The 21,764-nt window shown below is 34.2% G+C and overlaps 3 protein-coding genes and 1 long non-coding RNA gene across 11 annotated transcripts; all 4 read right to left on the bottom strand.

The window, feature by feature from the left end:
• Nucleotides 1–170: 170 nt before the first annotated feature.
• On the bottom strand, nt 171–2,389 carry LOC130966336 (uncharacterized). Its single transcript, XR_009081253.1, has 2 exons — nt 1,930–2,389; nt 171–638 (listed from the first exon to the last, which is right to left on the bottom strand). It is a non-coding gene; the product is annotated as an uncharacterized LOC130966336 (long non-coding RNA).
• A 1,617-nt stretch (nt 2,390–4,006) lies between these two features.
• LOC130967523 (uncharacterized) lies at nt 4,007–7,085 on the bottom strand. 2 transcript variants are annotated; one of them, XM_057892416.1, is made up of 8 exons: nt 6,838–7,085; nt 6,622–6,740; nt 6,458–6,553; nt 5,887–5,935; nt 5,544–5,640; nt 4,865–4,917; nt 4,694–4,756; nt 4,007–4,560 (listed from the first exon to the last, which is right to left on the bottom strand). In XM_057892416.1, the coding sequence occupies exons 2-8, from the start codon at nt 6,723–6,725 to the stop codon at nt 4,291–4,293; spliced, it is 732 nt and encodes a 243-aa protein (XP_057748399.1). In that variant the 5' UTR covers nt 6,726–6,740; nt 6,838–7,085; the 3' UTR covers nt 4,007–4,290. The 2 variants fall into 2 exon arrangements, with proteins under 2 accessions (XP_057748399.1, XP_057748400.1); XM_057892417.1 differs by having other exon boundaries at nt 6,622–6,745; nt 6,838–7,081.
• A 561-nt stretch (nt 7,086–7,646) lies between these two features.
• On the bottom strand, nt 7,647–11,578 carry LOC130965556 (helicase SWR1-like). The gene is made up of 5 exons (XM_057890323.1): nt 11,379–11,578; nt 10,572–11,160; nt 10,155–10,478; nt 8,103–10,051; nt 7,647–7,980 (listed from the first exon to the last, which is right to left on the bottom strand). Exons 1-5 carry the CDS (start codon nt 11,490–11,492, stop codon nt 7,912–7,914), a joined length of 3,045 nt encoding a protein of 1,014 aa, XP_057746306.1. The 5' UTR covers nt 11,493–11,578; the 3' UTR covers nt 7,647–7,911.
• A 3,924-nt stretch (nt 11,579–15,502) lies between these two features.
• Nucleotides 15,503–21,554, bottom strand: LOC130969085 (DEAD-box ATP-dependent RNA helicase 42). 7 transcript variants are annotated; one of them, XR_009081778.1, is made up of 4 exons: nt 21,315–21,554; nt 17,574–21,082; nt 15,934–16,746; nt 15,503–15,767 (listed from the first exon to the last, which is right to left on the bottom strand). XR_009081778.1 is itself a non-coding variant. In XM_057894665.1 (3 exons), exon 2 carries the CDS (start codon nt 21,045–21,047, stop codon nt 17,577–17,579), a length of 3,471 nt encoding a protein of 1,156 aa, XP_057750648.1. In that variant the 5' UTR covers nt 21,048–21,082; nt 21,315–21,554; the 3' UTR covers nt 15,503–16,746; nt 17,574–17,576. The 7 variants fall into 7 exon arrangements, 2 of the variants coding, with proteins under 2 accessions (XP_057750648.1, XP_057750649.1); XR_009081777.1 differs by having other exon boundaries at nt 15,503–15,729; XR_009081780.1 differs by having other exon boundaries at nt 15,503–15,719.
• Between the last annotated feature and the right edge of the window lie 210 nt (nt 21,555–21,764).

Below are 21,764 nucleotides of genomic sequence, written 5' to 3'. Positions count from 1 at the left end.
TTCCTATAATCCTTTTTATTTTGTCACTATCATTCTTTTGCTTATTTATATACAAATTGTACCAAAAATAGTTTCTCTTTTTTTTTTTACTTTCAAAATACCTTATTTTTAAAGAACATATAGAAAAAAAAAGAATGGATAAAATGAAACAGAAATAGTAGTAATAAGTATACATAAAATTCAATTTTCATTATTCAAGTATTTATTATGATCATATAATATTTTACATTTGTATGGATTCATGAAATATAGTTTGTGTCTTTATTATATGATGATACACCATAAAAAACCACAAGGTTATATAATTTGTGTTATTGAAATTTAAAATCTAAAAATGAAAACCATAGAAAACATAATTTCAGTGTAATATACAGATAATCTATAAATCAGTTCTTGTGTTGCAGCCTCTCACTTCCACTTTCTGAACCAGCATAGGATCAACAATAAAGAGTAGACTTGAGTTCATCAGATGTCCCAACAAGATAGTCTACCAAAAGCTTCAATCAAAGTATGGTAGCCTGTAGCCTGCTTTTGAAACAAAGGAAGTCGGAGCAGAATTATCTTTGTGAGGTCCATTCAACTCTTCGGGGGTTCTCCGTCACCACCATATACACCTCCAGAATTTTCACTCCACATCCCTGGATTAAACCATTACAAACAGCATCAATAGTCACTGACTCTTTTATAATTTAGTTTCCAAAAAAAGGGACTCTTGCAAACAATCCTGACAAATTCAGGACAACAAAATTCGTTTATAATTTAGTTTCCAAAAAAAGGGACTCTTGCAAACAATCCTGACAAATTCAGGACAACAAAATTCGTTTATAATTTACTTTTACCACTGCTCAGTACTCAGTACTCACTAGTAATTATAACTAGTAAAAAAACCTCCTAGAACTTGAAATTTTGGGTTGTTGCATAGTAATTACACCAGCTTATGTAATCCTATCTATCACAGAACTACTAGCTATGGATAGAAACATAAAAGAGTTTATCAGATAAATATAGAGCAACCAATATGCCATCAAACAAAACAACTGCATATGTCATGACCACTAAATTTATCAGATAAATAAAAATGATTTAGCAGTAAAAACTAAAATACAATAGTAAGACTAATTTAAGATGAGATGAGCTCATCTCTAAAGTGAAAAAAGAAAAATGAATTCAGCTTATACCAAAATGGCATATAATCATATCTTACTTTCTTGTTCAAAACCAAGTATGATATATTCCGCTTATACCAAAATTAGATATAATCATCTCTTACTTTTTTAAAGAAATCACATACATATGCACTCTAGCATGAATCCCTGCAATGCATCATTTTTTAATTTTAACTATAGCCTACTTAAATTCCAAAAAAAAAGAAAAAAACTATTCTATTTATCTTAGTGTTTGTTTTGTGTTGTGCCTTGCACAGGGTAGCAAGGATACTCTCTGTCCACTTGAGAAGTTAGAACCCACTAGAAAGAAAATAAAAACCCCCAATGAGCTGCATGTCATTGATGGTGGTGACCACTCCTTTAACATTGGTAACAAGTATCTGCAAGCAAATGGTTCCACCCAAGAAGAAGCTGAAGAGTGAAGATCGTGCTTTGAAAGCCATTGCAGCTTTCATTTCTTAAATTCTGCTCCCTTTTCCAATCACCAAGGGTTTTTATCCTCTTAAAATAAAATCAAAATAGCATTTCCAGAGATCTAGTTTCCAACTCAAAATCAGAACAGCATTATACCAAATCAATATTAAAATAAAAAAAAAATCAAAACAACATTTCTAGAGAGCCAATTACCAAATCAAAAGCATAACAACCTTATAACAAATTAATATTAAAATCAAAACAAAATCACAGCAGCATTTCCAAAGAACCAGTTACATACTGAATCAATATTAAAATCAAAATAAAACCAAAAAATTTAACTCGTTACCTGTTTTGGCATATTGATTTTAGGCAGCGAGGCGCGGCTCGACGAGGGAACGCCACGAAACCCACGGACGAACAACGTGGAGCAGAGCAGAGCAGACGGACGAACACTACAGAGCATATCAGAAGCCACGGAAGACCATCAACCAACCTACGCCCACACCGCCACGGACGACGACGCAAATGGACGATGAAACCAACGAACGGAGGAGAAACGCCAAGAACTTACTGTTCCCTATTTTGCCGTGAGAGGGGAAAAGAAGATAAAGAGATTCGTGAAGTGAGGAAGAAAAGAATAAAAAGAAGAACAAAGAAAGAAAGAAGATGGAGTGCGTATTTAGCTTGGTGGGTAACGGGTTCACGATCGTGGTGGCCGACACATCGGTGGTTCACAGTATCTTTGTGCACAACTTCAACAAAGACAGAGAAAATTAGGGCTAGCAAGGGATCTTTCATTTTGGGGACCAAGGGCTATTTTGGTATTTTAAAAAAATAGAGAATTGTTTAATTAGTTATTCTAAATTAATTATGAGAATATTCTATTTTTTAACAGAATATTCTATTATTTCAAACGGTTTTGTCACGGTAGGGACTTAATTGAAAAAAAAATTAACGTCTAGAGACCTAATTGAAAAGAAAAAAAGTATAGAGACCTAATTAAAAATTTGGTGAAGCTATAGAGACCTGCAGAGTAATTAAACCTTTTTTTAAAACATCGAAATGATTAGGTATTTTTCAAAAATATTAGTAATTTTTTATTTTACACCTACGTGAAAAATTTGATATAAACACAATTCGACATTGATTTATTATATTTTTTAAATTTAAAAAATTATAAAACAACACTGACATTTTGTATTTTACTTCTTTTAATTTTAAAAAAATATAAAACAATAATATTATTTTGTCATTTATTACTTTTTAAATTTTTAAAAGTAAAATAGTAATGTTGTTTTATATTTTTTTTCACGACCGTATACAACATATATATTCAATCATGTCTGGCATTACACCCCTTCAGAGTCAATACATTAAAAAATAAGTTGTCATTTGTCAACGTATACTGCATCCAAATTTTGATTTTCTTCCCTTCACACTCCTTTCGACACGTGGTTATTTTACGTCTTGGAGTGGGAGCTGAAGCAAAATTGAATTTAATGGCAAGCAAGCATAATTGTTTGTACCAGATTAGAGGGAGAAGATATTTAAGCCGCCCAACATACGTGGACGGAATTTCAGATTAATCATCCGGTAAAAAAAATGTGCACAACCTAATCGTGTCTAATATTCATTCATTTGTTTTTACTATATTAAAAATCAGCCACTACATGTGTATTTAATATAAATTTAATTATTAGTCAATTGTATATTTAATTATTCTACTACGTCAAATTTGATTATTCTAATAGATATTATTTAATTAAAAAATATATAAATAAAAAATATAAGAAAAATACTACTTATTCTTTAAAATTCAGTTTTTAATCGATCTTTTTAAGAATTTATTATTATTTAATTAATTTAAATACTCATTTTTACATTTCAATTGTTCAAAAAATTAAAAAATTATTCTTTTTTATTTTAATCTTTTTTAAAACTGAATAAAAAGACAATATTTAAAAGATGCCTAGTTATACTAAAAATATAAATATACACAAATATAAACTGATTTAATAATTAAATTTTAATATATAGATAATACTTTTGTTTCGTGTATTAATATACATGTAAAACCAATCTTATCGTGTATATATCTTTTATAATAAACATCACTTTAGCAATAATATTTCCTTAACAACCAATATGTTCTTTTGTTAATTAGAAAAACAATCCAAATATATAATTTAATTATAACCATATTTTTATATGAGTATAAAAATATAGTGCACGAATAATATTGTAGAAGTAGAACACAGTTCTCATTCCCTGATCAATAATAAAGATCGGGCCCATCAGAAAAATATTTCACATAAGAAACCCTTCCTCTAAAGATTCGGATTGTACCAGACCTAATTCAATTTCTTAACCAAAAGGAGGCATTGATTGCGGAAAAGTGAAAACCAATCAATAAAAAATGTAGCTTCGGAGTAATGAGGATGACAGATGTGTAAAATAGCTTCAGAAGATTAAAAAGCATGATGCACTGAGATCTTGATCCTCATGCCACCAATACAATCATAGCATCTAAGAGATACAAAGTCCTGATTTCAAGTGCTAAGAAATTCGAAAATATAAGGATTAACACTGAATGATCAACGTCCATAATGTCCTCATAGCAGTTCGTGCTCAACAGCAGAAAACATACGGATCAAATACTCATATCAAGTAATGGATTTAACATACAACATTGAACACAAAACAAAGGCTATGCATTATTAGCATCTGGCTCAGACTTTGTTTCTGATGATTTAGCGTCTTCCGAAGCAACTGTGTCAATGGTCATATCCTCACCTGTATCTGCCTCAGCCATCACTTCATCCTTGTCAGCTACCGGAGGTTCAGTGCCATTTTCTATGCCATCGAGTTGCAGCTGTTGTTTTTCATTTGCATTCTCTTGCTCATCTAGCTCGTGTACTGTTGTTGCTTGTGGAAATGGATCAGTAGATATTGTCAATGTGGATGTAACTAACAAGTTCTACAAATGAAACACCAGACATAAGCCGAGAAACATTGCTTTCATCAAACAACATATGAGTTGATAACTGATTATAAAATGAATCATTAAACAGTTCCAAATACAGGATTTGATTTGCTTCGATGAAGGATACCTTTTCCAGGGCCAAAGCAAGCTTCGAAAGATGTGGATAAATGCCTTTTGCATCCAATAGGATCTGCTCGGTGCAATATCAGACAAACATTATTTTATGTAACCATGTTATAATGTTGAACAGATATACTCCAATATGCTATTGGACAACGTACAAAAGAACTGGATATACCTCACAAAGCCTTTGCAATGTAAAGGGAGGGCCTTCAATGAAACAAGTAAGCGCTACAATCCAGATAAATTACCAAAATAGTTTAGTGAACCAAGAACAGAATAAACACTTAAAATAGGAACCTAAGTAATTAACAGATAGTGTACACATTCTGAAAAGAGATGATTTTTAGACTTAAGAGATTTGGTGTGCAATATGAATGAAGGTGCCTGGGTTGAATATAGAAGTTTACCATAAAATAAGAAACATTGTTCTAACAGCTAAACGAAGGCTACTTCATTATAGCATCAAATAAGATGGAGTGAATTTCATTTAAACATGTATGAATGAGTTATCAACTCAATGATCAGTACAGCTCATGCTAAGCCTTGGAAGCTTTTCTTTCATTGCTAATCTTCTACCAAACAACTGCTATAGGTTCGAGTTAAACCCTAGAAACAACAAACAGGCGTAATCAAAACTACTACAAGAATTTGAAAATTAAGAATTACCAGAAATTACATAATTCATTAACATATTGTCTAACAAATTTGGTTAATGTTGTTGTTCTATTTTGGTGCTGGATAATCTATAAAATTGATATTTTTAACATTTCCAAATAATTCAGTTCAATAACTTTTATCAGAAGTAATTTCAAAGATTGGTCTACTCTATAGATTTTTGGCTAACAATATGGTACCATCATCCAACTTGTTGACCACCTCAGAGTAGGATTCTCCTAAAGAAGCATATTGCTGTTCACTAGTCATTTTTGCCTCAGGGAACTCTGCTAATACCTGTATTACAAATATGGTGAAAGGATTATTAAAAAGACAAAACACTTTAAGTGTAAGGTGACTATTAACAAACAAAAACAACGTCGCTTTTCATACCATGTGTTGAAAGTAAGAACTATCATGCTAGAATAACACAAGTTTAATAATATTATGAACCTTACAAAGTATAAAAAAACTACGTGCTAGCATACCACTAAGAACCAATACAATATACACAAGAATGCATGCTAGCATACCTCCCCATACCTGCTTCAGCTGAAAAGATAGCATAGTCTTGAGCTTATCCCAGTCATGCCTGTCATTCAGAAAGCACACCACATTAGCACTCAAAAATAAAGGTCCATTTCCAAGTCTAGGTCCACTGAAACAACCAATGAACCAATAACTAGAGTGATGGTAAGGTGCCAAAAGACGGCCTTAGCACCTAATTGATGATGGGGCAAAAGAATCCCTAAAATCTCAGCCATCTAACTCGGTCGCTAACTATGACAATCAAACACAAAATAACATGAACTTGATCCTTCAGGAATCTTATCATCAGTTCAGGGTTTGGTACATCACAGATCTTAATATTTAATTTTTTGGAACTATCATCATGCACAAGCAAAGATTTCTGTGGAGAATCAATGCAAAATAGTACCACATCATTTCACATCTTCTTATTCCATTGTATTGTATTGTATTTCACATCTATATATTTAATTTTTACCGTGTGCATTAACAATGTTCAGTTACACACAAAACAATAATCATATTTCTCACATAAACCAGCCATAACCTAAAGGAACAAAAATTCAGTTACTAAAATGACTCGCACCAGAACTTCCCCGTAGATGCAATGACTTCTAGAACCTTCCTCACTTCTTCCCGAGAAACATCATCATCCCTTTGCTCACTATCTTGCTCACCATCCCTAAAAAGGAAATGAATCAGAAAAACGAATCAAGGACAAACAAGAAGTCTCCGGTAACAATGAAGTACCTGTGGTTGGAAGAATCAGGTACCACATCATCACTGTGTGGATTAACGGCGTCGACTGAGGAAACCGCTGTTTGCTCTAAATTCTCATTCGATGGAACCTCCATGAGAGTCTCCTCCAGCTGCACTATAAAAGTAGGGTTTCATACAGTGGCGGATACGTACCTTTCTGAAGATGTGTACATACGAAAGAAGCACGATGAGAGGGTAGATACATACCTTGTTAAAAATTGGAATACGGAAAGAGTGTTAGGTTTTTTAGATAAGTGAACGATGAAAGTGTGGTATTTTGAGGGCGGAGAAAAGGAGCAGGGGCCTCTGTGGTTCTGTACTGTATGAAATCACGGCGGAGGCTCCGTCGCCGTCTGCGGAGGGAGCAAGTGTCAGTATATTGAGCTGTGAAAACGGTGAGCTCAAGTTCAGATCTTCCTCGGTATTGCGCTTTGCAATTTGGGCCATCTAGCCCACATGTCTGGCCTTTTTGTAGTCTAATTGCTCCAGTCTAAGTTGCATCCATGTATTTGCAGTTTGTGATACTTTTTAGCTGATTATTTTTTATTACACAATAATATTAAAATTTGAAATCTAGAATACAACGTATAATTTATCTATTCTAGAATTAAATATATTTTTACTATAATTATTATTTTTTATTTGTTAATGGTATTGCATAAAATTAATTTGATGTATATCACAAAATTAATATTAAAAGGAGGGGGTGTTAATCTTTTTTTTGCACAAAATACATTGGCTGAGAATCAAATCCGAGACCACGAGAAAAAGACAAATGCCATATGATCGAGTGTTAAACAAAAAAAAAAAAAATTTTCTTTCCTGTATTTACATTCAAATTCAAATGTGTAAAATTTAAAAAGAAAAAAAAAATTGTAAGAGATGATTGCTATATCGATCGTTGTCCATATTGAATTTACATAAATGATGTTTTTCATATTAAAAGAAGAGAGAAAGATGAACTTCATAGTAAAATAGATTACATTAAATAGATTACAGTAGGCGAATGGTAAATAGGTGTCATAGATACTAGACAGAAATATTCCATTAAAATGATAATAAGAAAAACATAATATCTAACAGAAATTGCAATAAAAATCTGCAACTTGACTGAGAAAAGCAAAATATAGTGCATATGAGGGTCAAAACCAAGAGTTTGGACCCTCCCCTCGTATGTTGTATCCAACTATCTAAGCAAACATTATTTGGACATTCAAACTGCTTCCTAAACTACATAAACGTGCATATAAACTCTTGTGGTAAACAATTTGTTCAAGCCAATCACTTAGCCTTTGGAGTATTCTGGTTCTCTGGCAGCACCTGCAGTGCAGTTCTTTTCCTCTCCACTTCCTGCACATGTTGAACAGTCAACACTTAATAAGAATGTTACTTAAATGCAAAATTGATAACTCAAATAGATTTAAAATAAAATGCAATTAACAACTGATATAGAATAAGAAATTCAGCCTCACCTTCCCAGCAGCATTATTATTATTCAGCCCCATCTTCTTTAACATCTTCCTTAGTTCTCTCACACTCTTTTGATGCAAATCATCGGTTCGGTTCTCCTTCTTACCAACAGCACTGTCCACTGTTTGAATCTCATTTGAAACACCCTTTGTTTCTTCCTGTGATTGTTCAACAACAACAGATTGTATTGGAGTATTACAAGCTTTCACCAGCGTGTTGGAGTTGAAACTCGGCATATGCATTGAAGCATCCATAGCTGTTTCTTTTGCAGCTGAATCATCATTAGGTTCTTCATTTTGTTCTTTATCTTCAATGAAAACTTCTGATGAAGCATCACCTTCTACAGCTTTGTCCGAATTGAAACTCAGCACAGACAATGAAGCATCATCAGTTGCAACTTCTTCTGCAACTGCATGAAAATTAGATTCTTCATGTTGTTCTTTATCTGCAATGACAACTGATGAAACATCACCTTCAACAGCTGTGTCACACTTGAAACTCAGCACAGAGAGTGAAGCATCATCAGTGGCAACTTCCTCTGCGACTGCATGAACATTAGATTCTTCATGTTGTTCTTTATCTGCAATGGCAACTGATGAAACATCACCTTCAACAGCTGTGTCACAATTGAAACTCAGCAGAGAGAGTGAAGCATCATCAGTGGCAACTTCTTCTGCGGCTGCATGAACATTAGATTCTTCATGTTGTTCTTTATCTGCAATGGCAACTGATGAAACATCACCTTCAACAGCTGTGTCACAATTGAAACTCAGCAGAGAGAGTGAAGCATCATCAGTGGCAACTTCTTCTGCGACTGCATGAACATTAGATTCTTCATGTTGTTCTTTATCTGCAATGACAACTGATGAAACATCACCTTCAACAGCTGTGTCACAATTGAAACTCAGCACAGAGAGTGAAGCATCATCAGTGGCAACTTCTTCTGCGACTGCATGAACATTAGATTCTTCATGTTGTTCTTTATCTGCAATGACAACTGATAAAACATCACCTTCAACAGCTGTGTCACAATTGAAACTCAGCACAGAGAGTGAAGCATCATCAGTTGCAACTTCTTCTGCGACTGCATGATGTTGTTCTTTATCTGAAATGACAACTTCTGATGAGAGATCATCTTCAACTAGCTTTTCGGGATTGAGAATCGGCAGAGACAATGAATCATCATGTGTTGCAATTTCTTCTGCAGCTGCATCATCATTAGAATCTTCATGTTGGTCATTACCTTTCAATTGATCAGATTCATCCTTTTGTTCTTCTGCTTCTCGTACAGCTACATGGACCAATGATGATTCAAGAGTAACATGGTTAACATCTGCGGAGGATTCAATGCAGATCTGAGCAGCACTTGCATCCTTTTCTTCTAAATCCTCAGATGTTTCTTCTAATTTTCCTTGGTGATTTTGAAGAGTGATATCTTCAAGACTGTTGCTTTTCTCAGTAACATCAGAAGAGTTCTCAGAATTTGGATTTGCATAATCCTCTTCTGAAGCTTTACTATCCATTTCCTCAACCTCTGTCTTGGATTCTTCATAAGATGATGCACCGATAACATCAGAAGCACCATCAATTAATTTCTCTTCCTCCATGGTGGAGGATTTTTCCAAGAGCTCAGAATTATCAACAACAGTTAGATTTTCTGAGGCTTGAGCAGAAGGCACATCGAAGAGGTCAGATGCATTGACCTTTTCCGATCCCTCTTCCATGGATTCTTCACAGTTCTCCAATTCGATTTCAGATTCTTCTTCTAGATTCTCACCAACTTCTGATGATAATTCATCAGAATAGTGCAATTTGACTTCACAATCTTCTTCTTGGGGCTCATCAGAAGAACAAACATTGGATGAATTCAGTTCAATAACTGCATCAGAACTTGCTGGGCCCTTTTCATCTTCAGATTTGTCACCGTCCTCTATTTCAGATAACTCAGATCCTGCAAAGTGAAGACCACCATGCTCAGATAACTTAACAGAAAGATTCTATCATGTAGATCTGCAACAATAGGAAAATCTTGTTATAAAAAGAAAAGAACAAACCTTCATCGCCTCCATGCACATCATTCTCCTCTATTGCTTGGTCCACTGTATTCGAATCTTCCAGTGCTTCACAACTTCCTTCCAATTTCACATTTGTTTCACGTGGCACGGAATCAGCTTTCAAACTTGACCCCTTGTGTTCTGATTCAGCCTCCAACAAAGGCTCAACATCAATTTCTTCCACAGAAACTGCTTGCACTTCTGAACCCAAATCATTGACCAATTCAGATTCAGTTTTCATTTCCATAGAGCAGACCTCTTGTTCATTGGTTTCTCCTGAAACCACATCAGTCACAGTCTTCCCACTAGCCCCTGCATCAGACACTGTACCAAATACAACATATATCAAAATCATGCTACAGAAGTTGAGATAACATCGAATTAATCAATTTACACAATTTAACAACCAAACATTACCCTCTTCAGTGTCTGCAGAGTCTTCAATTTGCTGAGACACACTAATGATTTCCTCAGATACATCATCAACCTTTTCAAGTCCATTGTCTTCAGCATCCATCAAGCTCATGTTGGACAGGTTCTTCTCAAGCAACCTCACTGACCTTCGAGTACTATATCCTTGCTGAACCGAAGTTCCGTTGGTTTTCCGGCCAGTGGCCCTTGTCCTACTGCTTGGAACAGCAGTAGGAGTCTTGGTCAAATCAATGATCTTTTCATTGCCCCTATTCTTCTCTTCATCATGTTCAACAGCCTCAACTTCCTTCTTTCTGCGCAAAGAAACTGCAGGAGCCCTTTTCTTTGCAGCAGGAGTAACCAAAACATTGGCATCTTTATTCTCTTGCTCAGATGCTATCAGTCCGTCACCATTTCCTGCTCTTCTAGTCCCACGCTGAGGCCTCTGCGAAGACACCACCTTTGAGCTTTGTGGTTCTTCTCTAACAGGTTTGTTTCGGGTTGCGGTTCTAGACGCCGCACCACGATGAGGAACGGGGGTTTCAGCTGCTTTTTCAGCTTCAATTGGATTAAAAAATTCATCCAATCCTTCAACCTGAACCAATTTGGGAAAAAGAAATTCATTTAACAAAAAACGATAAATGAAATTTTGGTTGATTGTGCCCTCTTTACATAGTCAAAAAGGGTATTTCGGCATAATAAAAAAATCAAAATTGAACAGAACAGAACAGCAATAGAATTTTGCAATGACAAACAATTGAGATGATCTAAGGAGTAATGAAAGAATACGAAGAAAAAGGGCAGAATCGTTACATGGGGAAGAGCCGAAAGAGCGTTAGCCATGGCAACATTGGTGATGTTAGCGGGAATCTTGTTCTTCTTGCAAAGTGCTTGAAGCTCCTTCCTTGAGAGGCTGTGGAAGTCCATGATCGAGTGGAAGAGAAAACAAAACAAGGTGTTTTGGGTTCAGAGAGAGAGAGTTTGAAAAGAACGCGAAAATCAACGAGTGAATGGTGATAGTATAGCAGATTGTCGTAAGGAAAGGGTGTGTCGTATTTGTACAGGGTAGTCGGCGGTTTAGCCGTTAAGGGTATAGAAACGTTAAGGAATGTGACCGTTGGGAGCTTGAATTTGAAATTTGAAATTTTTTTTTTTTTTTGATTAAAAGGTTAAAACATTTAGTCATGGTTGGTGACGGTGAGTGGGGAGTTTATTTTCAGTATACCGAGATAATAATCTAGAATTAATTTTTCCCTTTTACGAGGAAGCTCGAATTCGCACCTTTTTAGATAGAGTATAAAGAAAAGATGTCATTTGAATTATAATTTATTGGTAATAATCTAAAATTAATTTATTTAATTTTTTTATCAAAGATAGGAAGACTCGAACCGGTAATCTCTTAGTTGAATATGAAGAGGTTATATCATTTGGGCTATAATTTATTGGCTAATTTATTTAATTTAATATTTATAATTTTATATATATAATATTTAATATTATATATTTATTTTAAAAATAATTAATAAAATAAAATAAATTAATTTTAAATTAATTTTTATTGTTTATTAAATATTTTTATTTTGTTTCTTTTTCAAAGTTATGGATAGAAGTATAGAACATAGAAGTAATTTAATACCATGAGATACTTTACCTATTAGTAATATTAAAAGTTAAAAATAAAATTGAAAAATCAGCAACCTCTCAGTGTGATACATTCATGGCAATATGGCATGATAGTTGAATTCATTGATATTACTTGGTAACTAACCATTATTAATTGTGAATAAATAAATAAATCACCATTTACTCACAATAATATCTACTATTTCTATTTCTATTTTATATATATATATATATATATATATATATATATATATATATATATATATTTTGTGTTTAACATTTTTTCTCTTGAAATATCTTTATCATTATTCATATACATTAAAGAAAATAAATAAATTATCAAAATGATCTCTTAAATATTATTCATTAATCAAATTAATTTTTCAATTTTTTAAGAATTTAATTTTTATAGACGGATAAATTTTAAAATTAAACTCAATTTTTATTCAATCAAATAAATTATCTAGATTTCTAGTCTTGAAATTTGAACCCAAGAAGTCAATTTCCGATATCACATTTGTTATTATTATACTCATAAGTATAATTTATTAATTATTAGTGAACAAATTCCACCAACGTTAGATAATGGCAATTTTTTGGCTAATTTTTTTGGATATGTAGATTCTGTGTGTGTTGTGCATAGGTGTGGCGGTGGGTGGTGTTAGACATGAATGTGGGATAATTTTTTTTGAATTAAAAAGTGAAGAAATCGGACTGTGCGATTTCTTTGTTAAAAAAATTTTGAACACAAATCGGATGGTCCGATTTGTGGGGGAGGAAAAATCGGATGGTCCGATTTGTACTTTTAAAATTTTTTTTATTTTGAAAACAAAAATCGGATGGTCCGATTTCAATATTAATTTTTTTTAATTGTTTAAAATACAAATCGGACGGTCCGATTTGTGTAATGCAATTTTTTTTTAATTTTTTAAACACAAATCAGACGGTCTGATTTGCTCTTGACATCACAATTGCGTAAAGCATCCATACACTCCATAATTTCATCCTACACCATTCTTCCTTCCATATCGAAATTAAAAAGTGCAATTTTTTGCCCCGAGTGATTAAAGGGTATATATAAAACATAAACAAGGATTTTAAACGTGGCCCTGGATATAATAAATACTAAATACTCAATAAAGTAAAAATATATTTTAAATATACCAATAAATAAAGATGGATATTATCATAAAAATTTTATAATTATTTTTATGTAAAAGATATATTTTTTTATTATTAAATAATAAATTGTAGAATTTAATTTAATATACTATAAAAATATTTTTTTTAAATATAATCAAACAAATAAAATATAATTTTAACACAAAACTCTTTAATAAAAAATATTTTTAATATTTTCATTTGAGTAGATGCCATAAATATATTAAGAAAGATCAATTCCTCATACATATGATGTTCGGACTTAAAAGTTAAGACATAGAACCTACTAAAGATCAATTCCGCATAAATTTCTTAATCCATAATAATCGCATACATCGGTCTATCCTCTTGGATTTTTTATTTTTATAAAATAAATAATTATATTATTTATCGATATCTATCATTTTCAACGTTTTTATCAAAATTTATTTTTTAAGCATATTTTATTTATAGTGTAAACGAAATATAGTAAATATTATGAGACATATATATTACAGTAAATGAAATATGTGTAAAACACACTAATACGAATACCTGTAGTTATAGAAAACATTTAATTTTTATAGGTATAAAAATATTATTTTTAAAATAATAAAACGGCATTAAAAATATAATTTTGACTGATTATAAAATAAAATTCTATATATGTTTGTTACTTTTACATCTATTTTAATTAATTTATATCTTATCTATGTTTTAAAATTTAAACTAATAATTTTCTCACGTTGTTATTCTATAAATAGGAACGTTTCAATTGATGAGCGGTTTTAATTGAAATCACGTAATTTAAACCTGTCAATTTAATAAAACAAATTTTATAAGATTTTTTATGTACTCTCTATTATTTAAAATGTTCAAATTATATCCTTCAAATTATATTAAAATTTTTTAATTTAAATTATATATTGTTTAAATTTTGTTTATCAAAATTTTTAAATTTTTTATGTTTTTATTTTTTTTTGGATACTAATTTAAATGAGATGGTTTTTAGAAAATAATGTGATGGCCGTTTTAAATTATGATTTTATCGCTACAATTTAAATTGACAGATTTAAATTATTTTAATGGACAGTTTTAAACTACATGACTTGAGTTGAAACCGCTCATTAAAATAGTCTATCTCCCATGTTAATGGAAACGTTTAGAATAACAACGTGAGAAAGTTATTCGTTTAAATTTTAAAATATAGATAAGATATAAATTAACAAACATATGTTCGAATTTTATTTTTTAAATCGGTCAAAATTATATTTTTAATACTATTTTATCATTTTAAAAATTATATTTTTATACCTATAAAAATTAAATTTTTTATAATTACAGGTATTCATACTTCGTTTACAGTGTATTTTACACGTATTTCGTTTACCCTATAAACGAAATATACACGTCTCATGATATCTACTATATTTCGTGTGTAAACGAAATACGTGCAAAATTAATTTGTTTACACTGTAAACTAAATATGCTTGAAAATGGATTTCGGTAAAAACGTTGAAAACGATGGAAATTGGTAAATAATATAATTATTTAATTTATATAAATAAAAATCCCTATCTTCTTTCTTCGTAAAGCCTTTTTTTTGGGCTACTTTTCATAATGCATTTGAGTGAGGAGTGTCACAGAACTTGGTTTATCAAACACCCAAAATGGAAAGTTACATTGACTTAATTAAACAATAGGCAATAATAGTATATTATAGACAAAATTGAATGTTTATCTCAATATTTTAATTAAATTAACCTATAGTTATATAAAAATTGATAACAAATTTTTCGGTAAACATGACACTCAACAATTAGACTATATTCTATCTTGTAAAGGTTCCTACATGGCTACACAAGAATTAGATGCGTTTGTGTATTGATATCAGATTACTAATTGCTAAAAAAAGGCATATGTCTGTTGCAGTGTTGCTATATCCCGATTCTAAGTTAACGATGCTTATGCACCAAACTGTCCTTTTTGTGTTCTATTTCACTTATTTTTTTTATATTTTAATATATATTTTATATAAATAATTAATTAGTGATTAATTTTTAATGTACAAGCTTAATTTATGTCATTTTAGATTTAGATATCTTGCTGCATTCACACCTTTATTAAAACCCTAAAACGTAGAATATCCAGTGGTACAAAATCTAATAGAATCATTCTGTTAAATAAAATTTTCTCATTTGACGGGGTAGTTACCAAAAGAAAAATCTTGTATCGTAGAGTTAAAATTTGAGATGGTATCACCATCAAACATTTGATGGCATAGCTTATTCAAATAATGTTTTATGTAGAAGAAAAAAACAGGCCAATAGCTGGGCACAAGGCACTTATTCTTCATCAGGCATCCCATATTCACACCATCGGGTTCTTCAGCTGCAAAGGCCTACCATTCAATATAATGAAAGCTTCACCATTTTTAAGCTATCAGAAAATGCATCAGTGCAAAAAGGTAAAAGTAAATTAAATTAGATAACAATAATGAGCAACTTTCTCTTAAGGAGTCATGGTCAAAGAGTTCAATACTAGAGGAATGAGTTATGAGTGCCCCAATGTTTGGCACTGTTTATTGGAGAATCAGCAGTTTTACCTATATATTATGGTAGGACAGAGGTTTAACCTTTCCAGAAACAAAGCATGCCAGAGCTTCCCATACATACATGTATGACCACGACCACCTGCTTGCCCTTGCACATAGACCCCAGTTACAGTTAAATTCTTAATAAACTAAATTCTAAACCAATATTTCAAACCATGTGTGTTATATATTTCTCATCAAGCATTCCAGTTGCAATCTACAACTCGGAACAACTATAACAAGCACACATTCCCTGCATAAATCACAACAGGTCAACATAAGATAAGAATATCAAGTAGCAGATGCTACATTTAAGTGAAGAAGGAACACTAACAACCAATCCTAGAAAGAAAAAACTGAACTCATTAGTTCCCATACAAGGTACAAGCAAAAGCTGTCAATATTAAAGCTATTGAGCCTATAAATATGATAGTTTAGATGCCTGTTAAATGGAAAACTTGTAAGGTATCCTGTTTTCTACATTTGATGAAATTCAAACTATGACTATGGCTAATGCATCAATCTTCCCCCATCACATCTTTTCTCTTTTTGATAAAGTATCTTGTAACCAGAACCTGAAAGATAACATTATAATTAGATGAACATATAGAGTTTAATAGTATCATGGACCCTACAACTCATGCACAAAGTGACAACACGCATCAAAACAAGAGTCTTGAGATCCTTGCTTCAAATTAAACAGGACCTGGATGGAAAAAAAAAAGAAACCGCTGCTGCCGTGCCATGATTGCCACCATTGAAAGCCACAAATCAAGTATGGGCAATGACAAAATTGAGGATGTAAGCAAGCCTCAGAAGGCCCATCTGCCCAGTAACAAATGAAAAACAAGAGACTGAAGTTAATAAAACTTAACAGGGCAGAAACCTTGTGCAAATAAATTAATAACAAACATCTGGAGATCATAACAATATCTAGAGTGGAAAAATATATTAGAGGATAGAGTTCAATGCTTGAAAACACAAATAAACACTAGGGACAAAGGACAGCTGAAATTTACATAATAATTTTAGTTTACACATACATTCACAAGAAGGAAGAGGAATTGAGCAGGATAAGGTACACTGACAACATGGTCCAATGTCTGTGAGAAAGGGGAGGATTACTAACTGAAGCATTTAGCCTTGACACCAAGTAGCAACAGAAGTACACCTATGAGTTCATATCTTGAGAAAAATTAGGAAAGGATAATCTATTGCTATTTGCTAAACAAATATCACCTGTTTGCTGCTGAATAGGTCTGCTTATACACCAAATCGAGTCTATAAACTTAAACTCAAGAAAAGAATCATATAATAACTCTGAACTAAAGCAAAATCTATAAAATATTATGAAAACAGAGAAAAACCATTAAATCAAATCAGACCATCAAGCTGAGGATAATTGGCGTACAATTGTATATTTGTATGTAAAAAAGAATGAGAAATTAAGAACAATAATCATTACTAATCTGGACTCACATCATTACCATTACTAAGTATGTAACTTGATGCATATAGAGTGCATGAGACATGATGAAACAGTAACTAATAGAATGATTTCACTACAAGCTGAGTGAACCAAAGGATATATCTGTGGGGTATTATCAAACAAATATGCAAGTAATAATATGCTCAAATAGGCCAGATCGTACCCTTTAAACAACAGAGTATTTGCCAGGTTGAGATCCACCAGGAAGTTGTAAAGCTTGATTTGTGATGTCTTCCAAAACACGCTTCAACTCTGCTTTAGCTCTCTTAACAGACTGCTCACTAGGACCCTCAATGAACAAGTAGAGCTTGCGTTCCCCAGGTCCCGCGATTTTACCAGGTGGGAAATATTGTCCCCTGGTGGTAATAGCGGCTCCTGTCCACTCAGAAATTGGACCCAAAGTTTCCTTGTGTGTGACTTTCCACCGAGCACTTTGGGGGAAATCATTTATCTCTAGTTCAGCTTCATAATGCTCAGGCAATGCTTCAGACTGTATCTTAGCTAAGTTGTGCTGCAGGTTAATAGCAGCTAATGCTGCCCGAGCTGCCCCATCATTTGTAGTAAGGGGAAGCCCTGTAGGCAAAACTGTAGTAGTTTGGAGATTACCAAGAACAGCTGGCAACGGAACAGTTAGTCCACCATTAGAAATCAGCTGAGCAGGAGAGATGGGGCTAGGTATAGCAGGGACAGTGCCTTTTGAGGCAGCAAGAATATGAGCAAGCTGTGAGATGTCACCTCCCGACTTCCTAATATTTTCATCTTCATCTTCCGAATCTGATTTATCCTCTTCAAACCCATATCCCTTGGCTTGAGCTTTCTTCGCTGCTCTCCTCTCCTCATCTTCTTCTTCATTAAATTTAAAGCCACTGCCTCCATAACCAGTTCCATGAGCCTGCTCAAGCCCTTGTTTCACTTTTGCCATAAAGCCATCAGCAAGTGCCTTCAGGTCATCAGGAACAACTTGCTCAGATAGCTCCAATGCTTTTGCCAAATCAGGTGCATATCTTGCTTCTTCCTCCGAAATAAAAGTAATAGCGCAACCCTTTCGGCCTGCTCTGCCAGTGCGGCCAACACGATGAACATAATCTTCATAGTGATTAGGAACATCAAAATTGATAACCAATTCAAGCTCCTTGACATCTAGTCCCCTGGCAGCAATACTAGTTGCAATCAACATGTTGCAGACATTGCTTTTGAAATCAGCAATTGTGGATTCACGATCTGTCTGGTCCTTAGCTCCATGAAGAGATAAGCAAGGATAACCAGATTTTAGCAAATCCTTGAACAAAGCATCACATTTTTCCTGTGACTGGACAAATATCAAAATCTTTCCTTTCTCATACCATTCACCCAATATCTCTAATAGCCTATGAAATCTTTCTTTTTCGGGTCTCAACTCCACCAGCTGTGTTATGTCCTTGTTCACAACACTTCTGCCACCAACTTGTATTTCAACAGGTTTATTTAGAACCTTGCGGGCAAGAATTTCAACCTGGCGGGGGAAAGTGGCAGAAAATAGAACAGTTTGACGATCTGGTTGGATATTCTGAACAATTCTTGTGATTTGGGGTTCAAACCCCATGTCAAACATTCTATCAGCCTCATCCATGACCAAATAAGTAACCCTGCGCAGGTTAGTTATTTTGCCACCACTGGTACATAGTATGTCAATCATCCTACCTGGAGTACAAACCACTATCTCAGCTCCACGCTTCAACTCACTAATTTGTTGAGCAACACCAGAACCTCCATACACAGGTACACATCTTAGACCCAGTACCTTCCCAAACTTCTTTATATCACTGTAAATCTGTTGAACAAGCTCCCTTGTAGGAGCCATGATAAGCCCAATTGGTCCATCTCCAGTAACAACTGGTGGCTGATCCTTGATGTGCCTCAACATAGGCAAAACAAAAGCAAGTGTTTTGCCTGATCCAGTTTTAGCAATACCAATGCAGTCTCGACCACTCATTATTACAGGCAGTGCCTGGGCTTGAATAGGCATCGGCTTTTCGTAGTTAAGCTTTCTTATTGTCTCTAAAATTTTGCTAGTAAGTCCAGTCTGATGCCATGATTTTACTGGCTTTGGAACATCCTTTCCATGTATCTTCAACTCCAGCTCCTTCCGGTATGCAGCAACTTCTTCAGGAGTCATCCTTGAGACATCCTTCACTTCAATGTAGAAATTTTTCTTGAAAGGTTGATAATCAATCTTTGAATGGTCAACTATAGACAGCTTATCAGCTTTTGACTTCTTCACTCTTTTCATAAACTCCTCATCATTTTCTTCAATGCCGTCATCGTCAACTTGAAGATCTGAATAATCAGAGTCAGAGTCTTCACCAGGAATTATTCTTCCAATCGATTTATTATTGGAAACTTTCCTTGCCTGTCCACTACGACCCTGCTCATCCCCTCTATCCTTGAGTTTCTTGTCATTAGTTTTATCAGGTATTGAAGAGCAAACAGTGTTGTTCAGCTTTTCAACTTCAGGTAGAACCATAGAATTCATGAAGGCATCCAATGGATCAATTTCCTCATCCTCAGGAGCACCAGCAGTTCCATCTTGTAAATCAGACGTAACTGCCCCATTATCACCATCTGCCACCATAGGATCCCCAGGTTCTTTATCAACAGGTTTTTCATCTTCATCTACATCCATCGCAGTATCTGGCTTCCCTGTACCAGTTGCTTCTTCATCATCAGATTCCCCTTCAAGGGTCCAGGCCTTTCCCAACTTTGGTTCACTAGCACTTGCTTCACCCTGCTTTTCTCTCTCAGCTTCTTCCTTCTTCCTCCTCAGCTCTTGCCACTCCTGAACTCTTCTCCTCCTCTTTTCCATTTCTTCATCCAATCTCTTGTGTTCTTCCTCTATCTCCTCTTCATGAGTAGGTTTTCTCTCCTTCACCTTGGCATCCGAGTCATCTTCCACACTCTTTCTTCTTGGGCTACCTTCAATATCCTCAGTATGCTTATGTGACTTGCCAGAACTCCTTTCCTTGTCTCTCCCCTTATAATCATCATCCTCTTTCTTGTGCCGCTTCCTGTCTCTCTCCCTCTCCCTAGAATCATCATCACTATAATCACTATCAACTTCCCTACGCTTCTCCCGGTCGCGCACTCTTCTCCCCCTTTCTCTTTCAATTTCCTTCTCTCTCTCACGCTCCCTTCTATCCTTATCCTTTTCACGCTCACGTTCCCTCTCCCGCCCCCTCTCTCTATCTTCCCTCCTTTCTCTTTCTCTTTCTCTTTCTCTTTCCCTCTCTCTTTCTTTCTCCTTCGCCCTTTCTCTCCTTTCCCTCTCCTTTTCTTCCCTCTCCCTTTCCTTTTCCCTTTCCTTTTCCCTTTCCCTTTCTCTTTTCTTCTCGCGAGCTCTTCTTTCTTCCTTGTCTTTATCTCTGCGCTTCTCCTTCTCCCTCTCCCTCTCCCTCTCATACCTATCATCAGACTCATCACTACTATGATCTCTATCATGCCTTCTGCTATCCCGGTCGCGGTCCCTCTTCTCCCTATCCCTATGCTTCCCATTGCTTCTATCCTTGTCCTTTTCCCCGCCCCTGTCACGGTGGCTCCTCTTGGAATCATCTTCCTTCACTTCAGAATCTTCTCTCCTTGATTTATGTTTTCCATCTTCCATCGGCACCCTTGAGTCCCTTCTGCTCAGAATTCACGCTGCAAGCAAAAGCAAATATTTTAGACACACACAAAAAAACCCAGAAAGTAATCCCAAACCCTAACAGGCAAATTGGGAACGTTTGTACGCGCTATTAACCGGGTGGCACATGCATCCAAGTAAATAAGGAATTAAGAACAGCACGAACATATTACGTAGCACGCAAAAAAAATAACTGAAGAAAATAAATAAATAAATGAACTGAAATTGAAAGAGAAGAAGAAAGCAAACCGCTATAATTGGTAGGGCTAGGGCACTGGCTCAGCGATTGATAAACAAAAACGTCTTTACTCCAATCGAAATATCGTATGGAGAATGAATCGCAGCAAGAAATGCAAAACGGAGATATAAGAATTCAAGGATGCAGGAGATGGTAACCTAGTGAGCGTGATGTGTTCTTCAGGCGAAACGATTTTCGACTCGTTTCCGCTAAGAACTGACAAGTTGAAGGTTTTGAAGCAAGCAAGTAGCCCAACAAAGAAAGAGAAAAAAAAAAAGAATAAATAAATATAGGCTTAAATACCTTTTTTTTTTAATTGTTTGGGAGATTTTTATTATACGATTTTGCTTGCTATTTATTTATTTATTTTTTATGATTCAAATTCCAAATTCAAGCTAATCGAAATTGCTGAACTAAACAAAGTCAATTTAATTTGCAAGCCAACAAAATCCCAAAAGTTT

The sequence above is a fragment of the Arachis stenosperma genome, chromosome 3, assembly GCF_014773155.1.
Source record: "Arachis stenosperma cultivar V10309 chromosome 3, arast.V10309.gnm1.PFL2, whole genome shotgun sequence".
Taxonomy (NCBI): Eukaryota; Viridiplantae; Streptophyta; class Magnoliopsida; order Fabales; family Fabaceae; genus Arachis; species Arachis stenosperma.
This window is presented reverse-complemented; position numbering and strand designations above follow the sequence as displayed.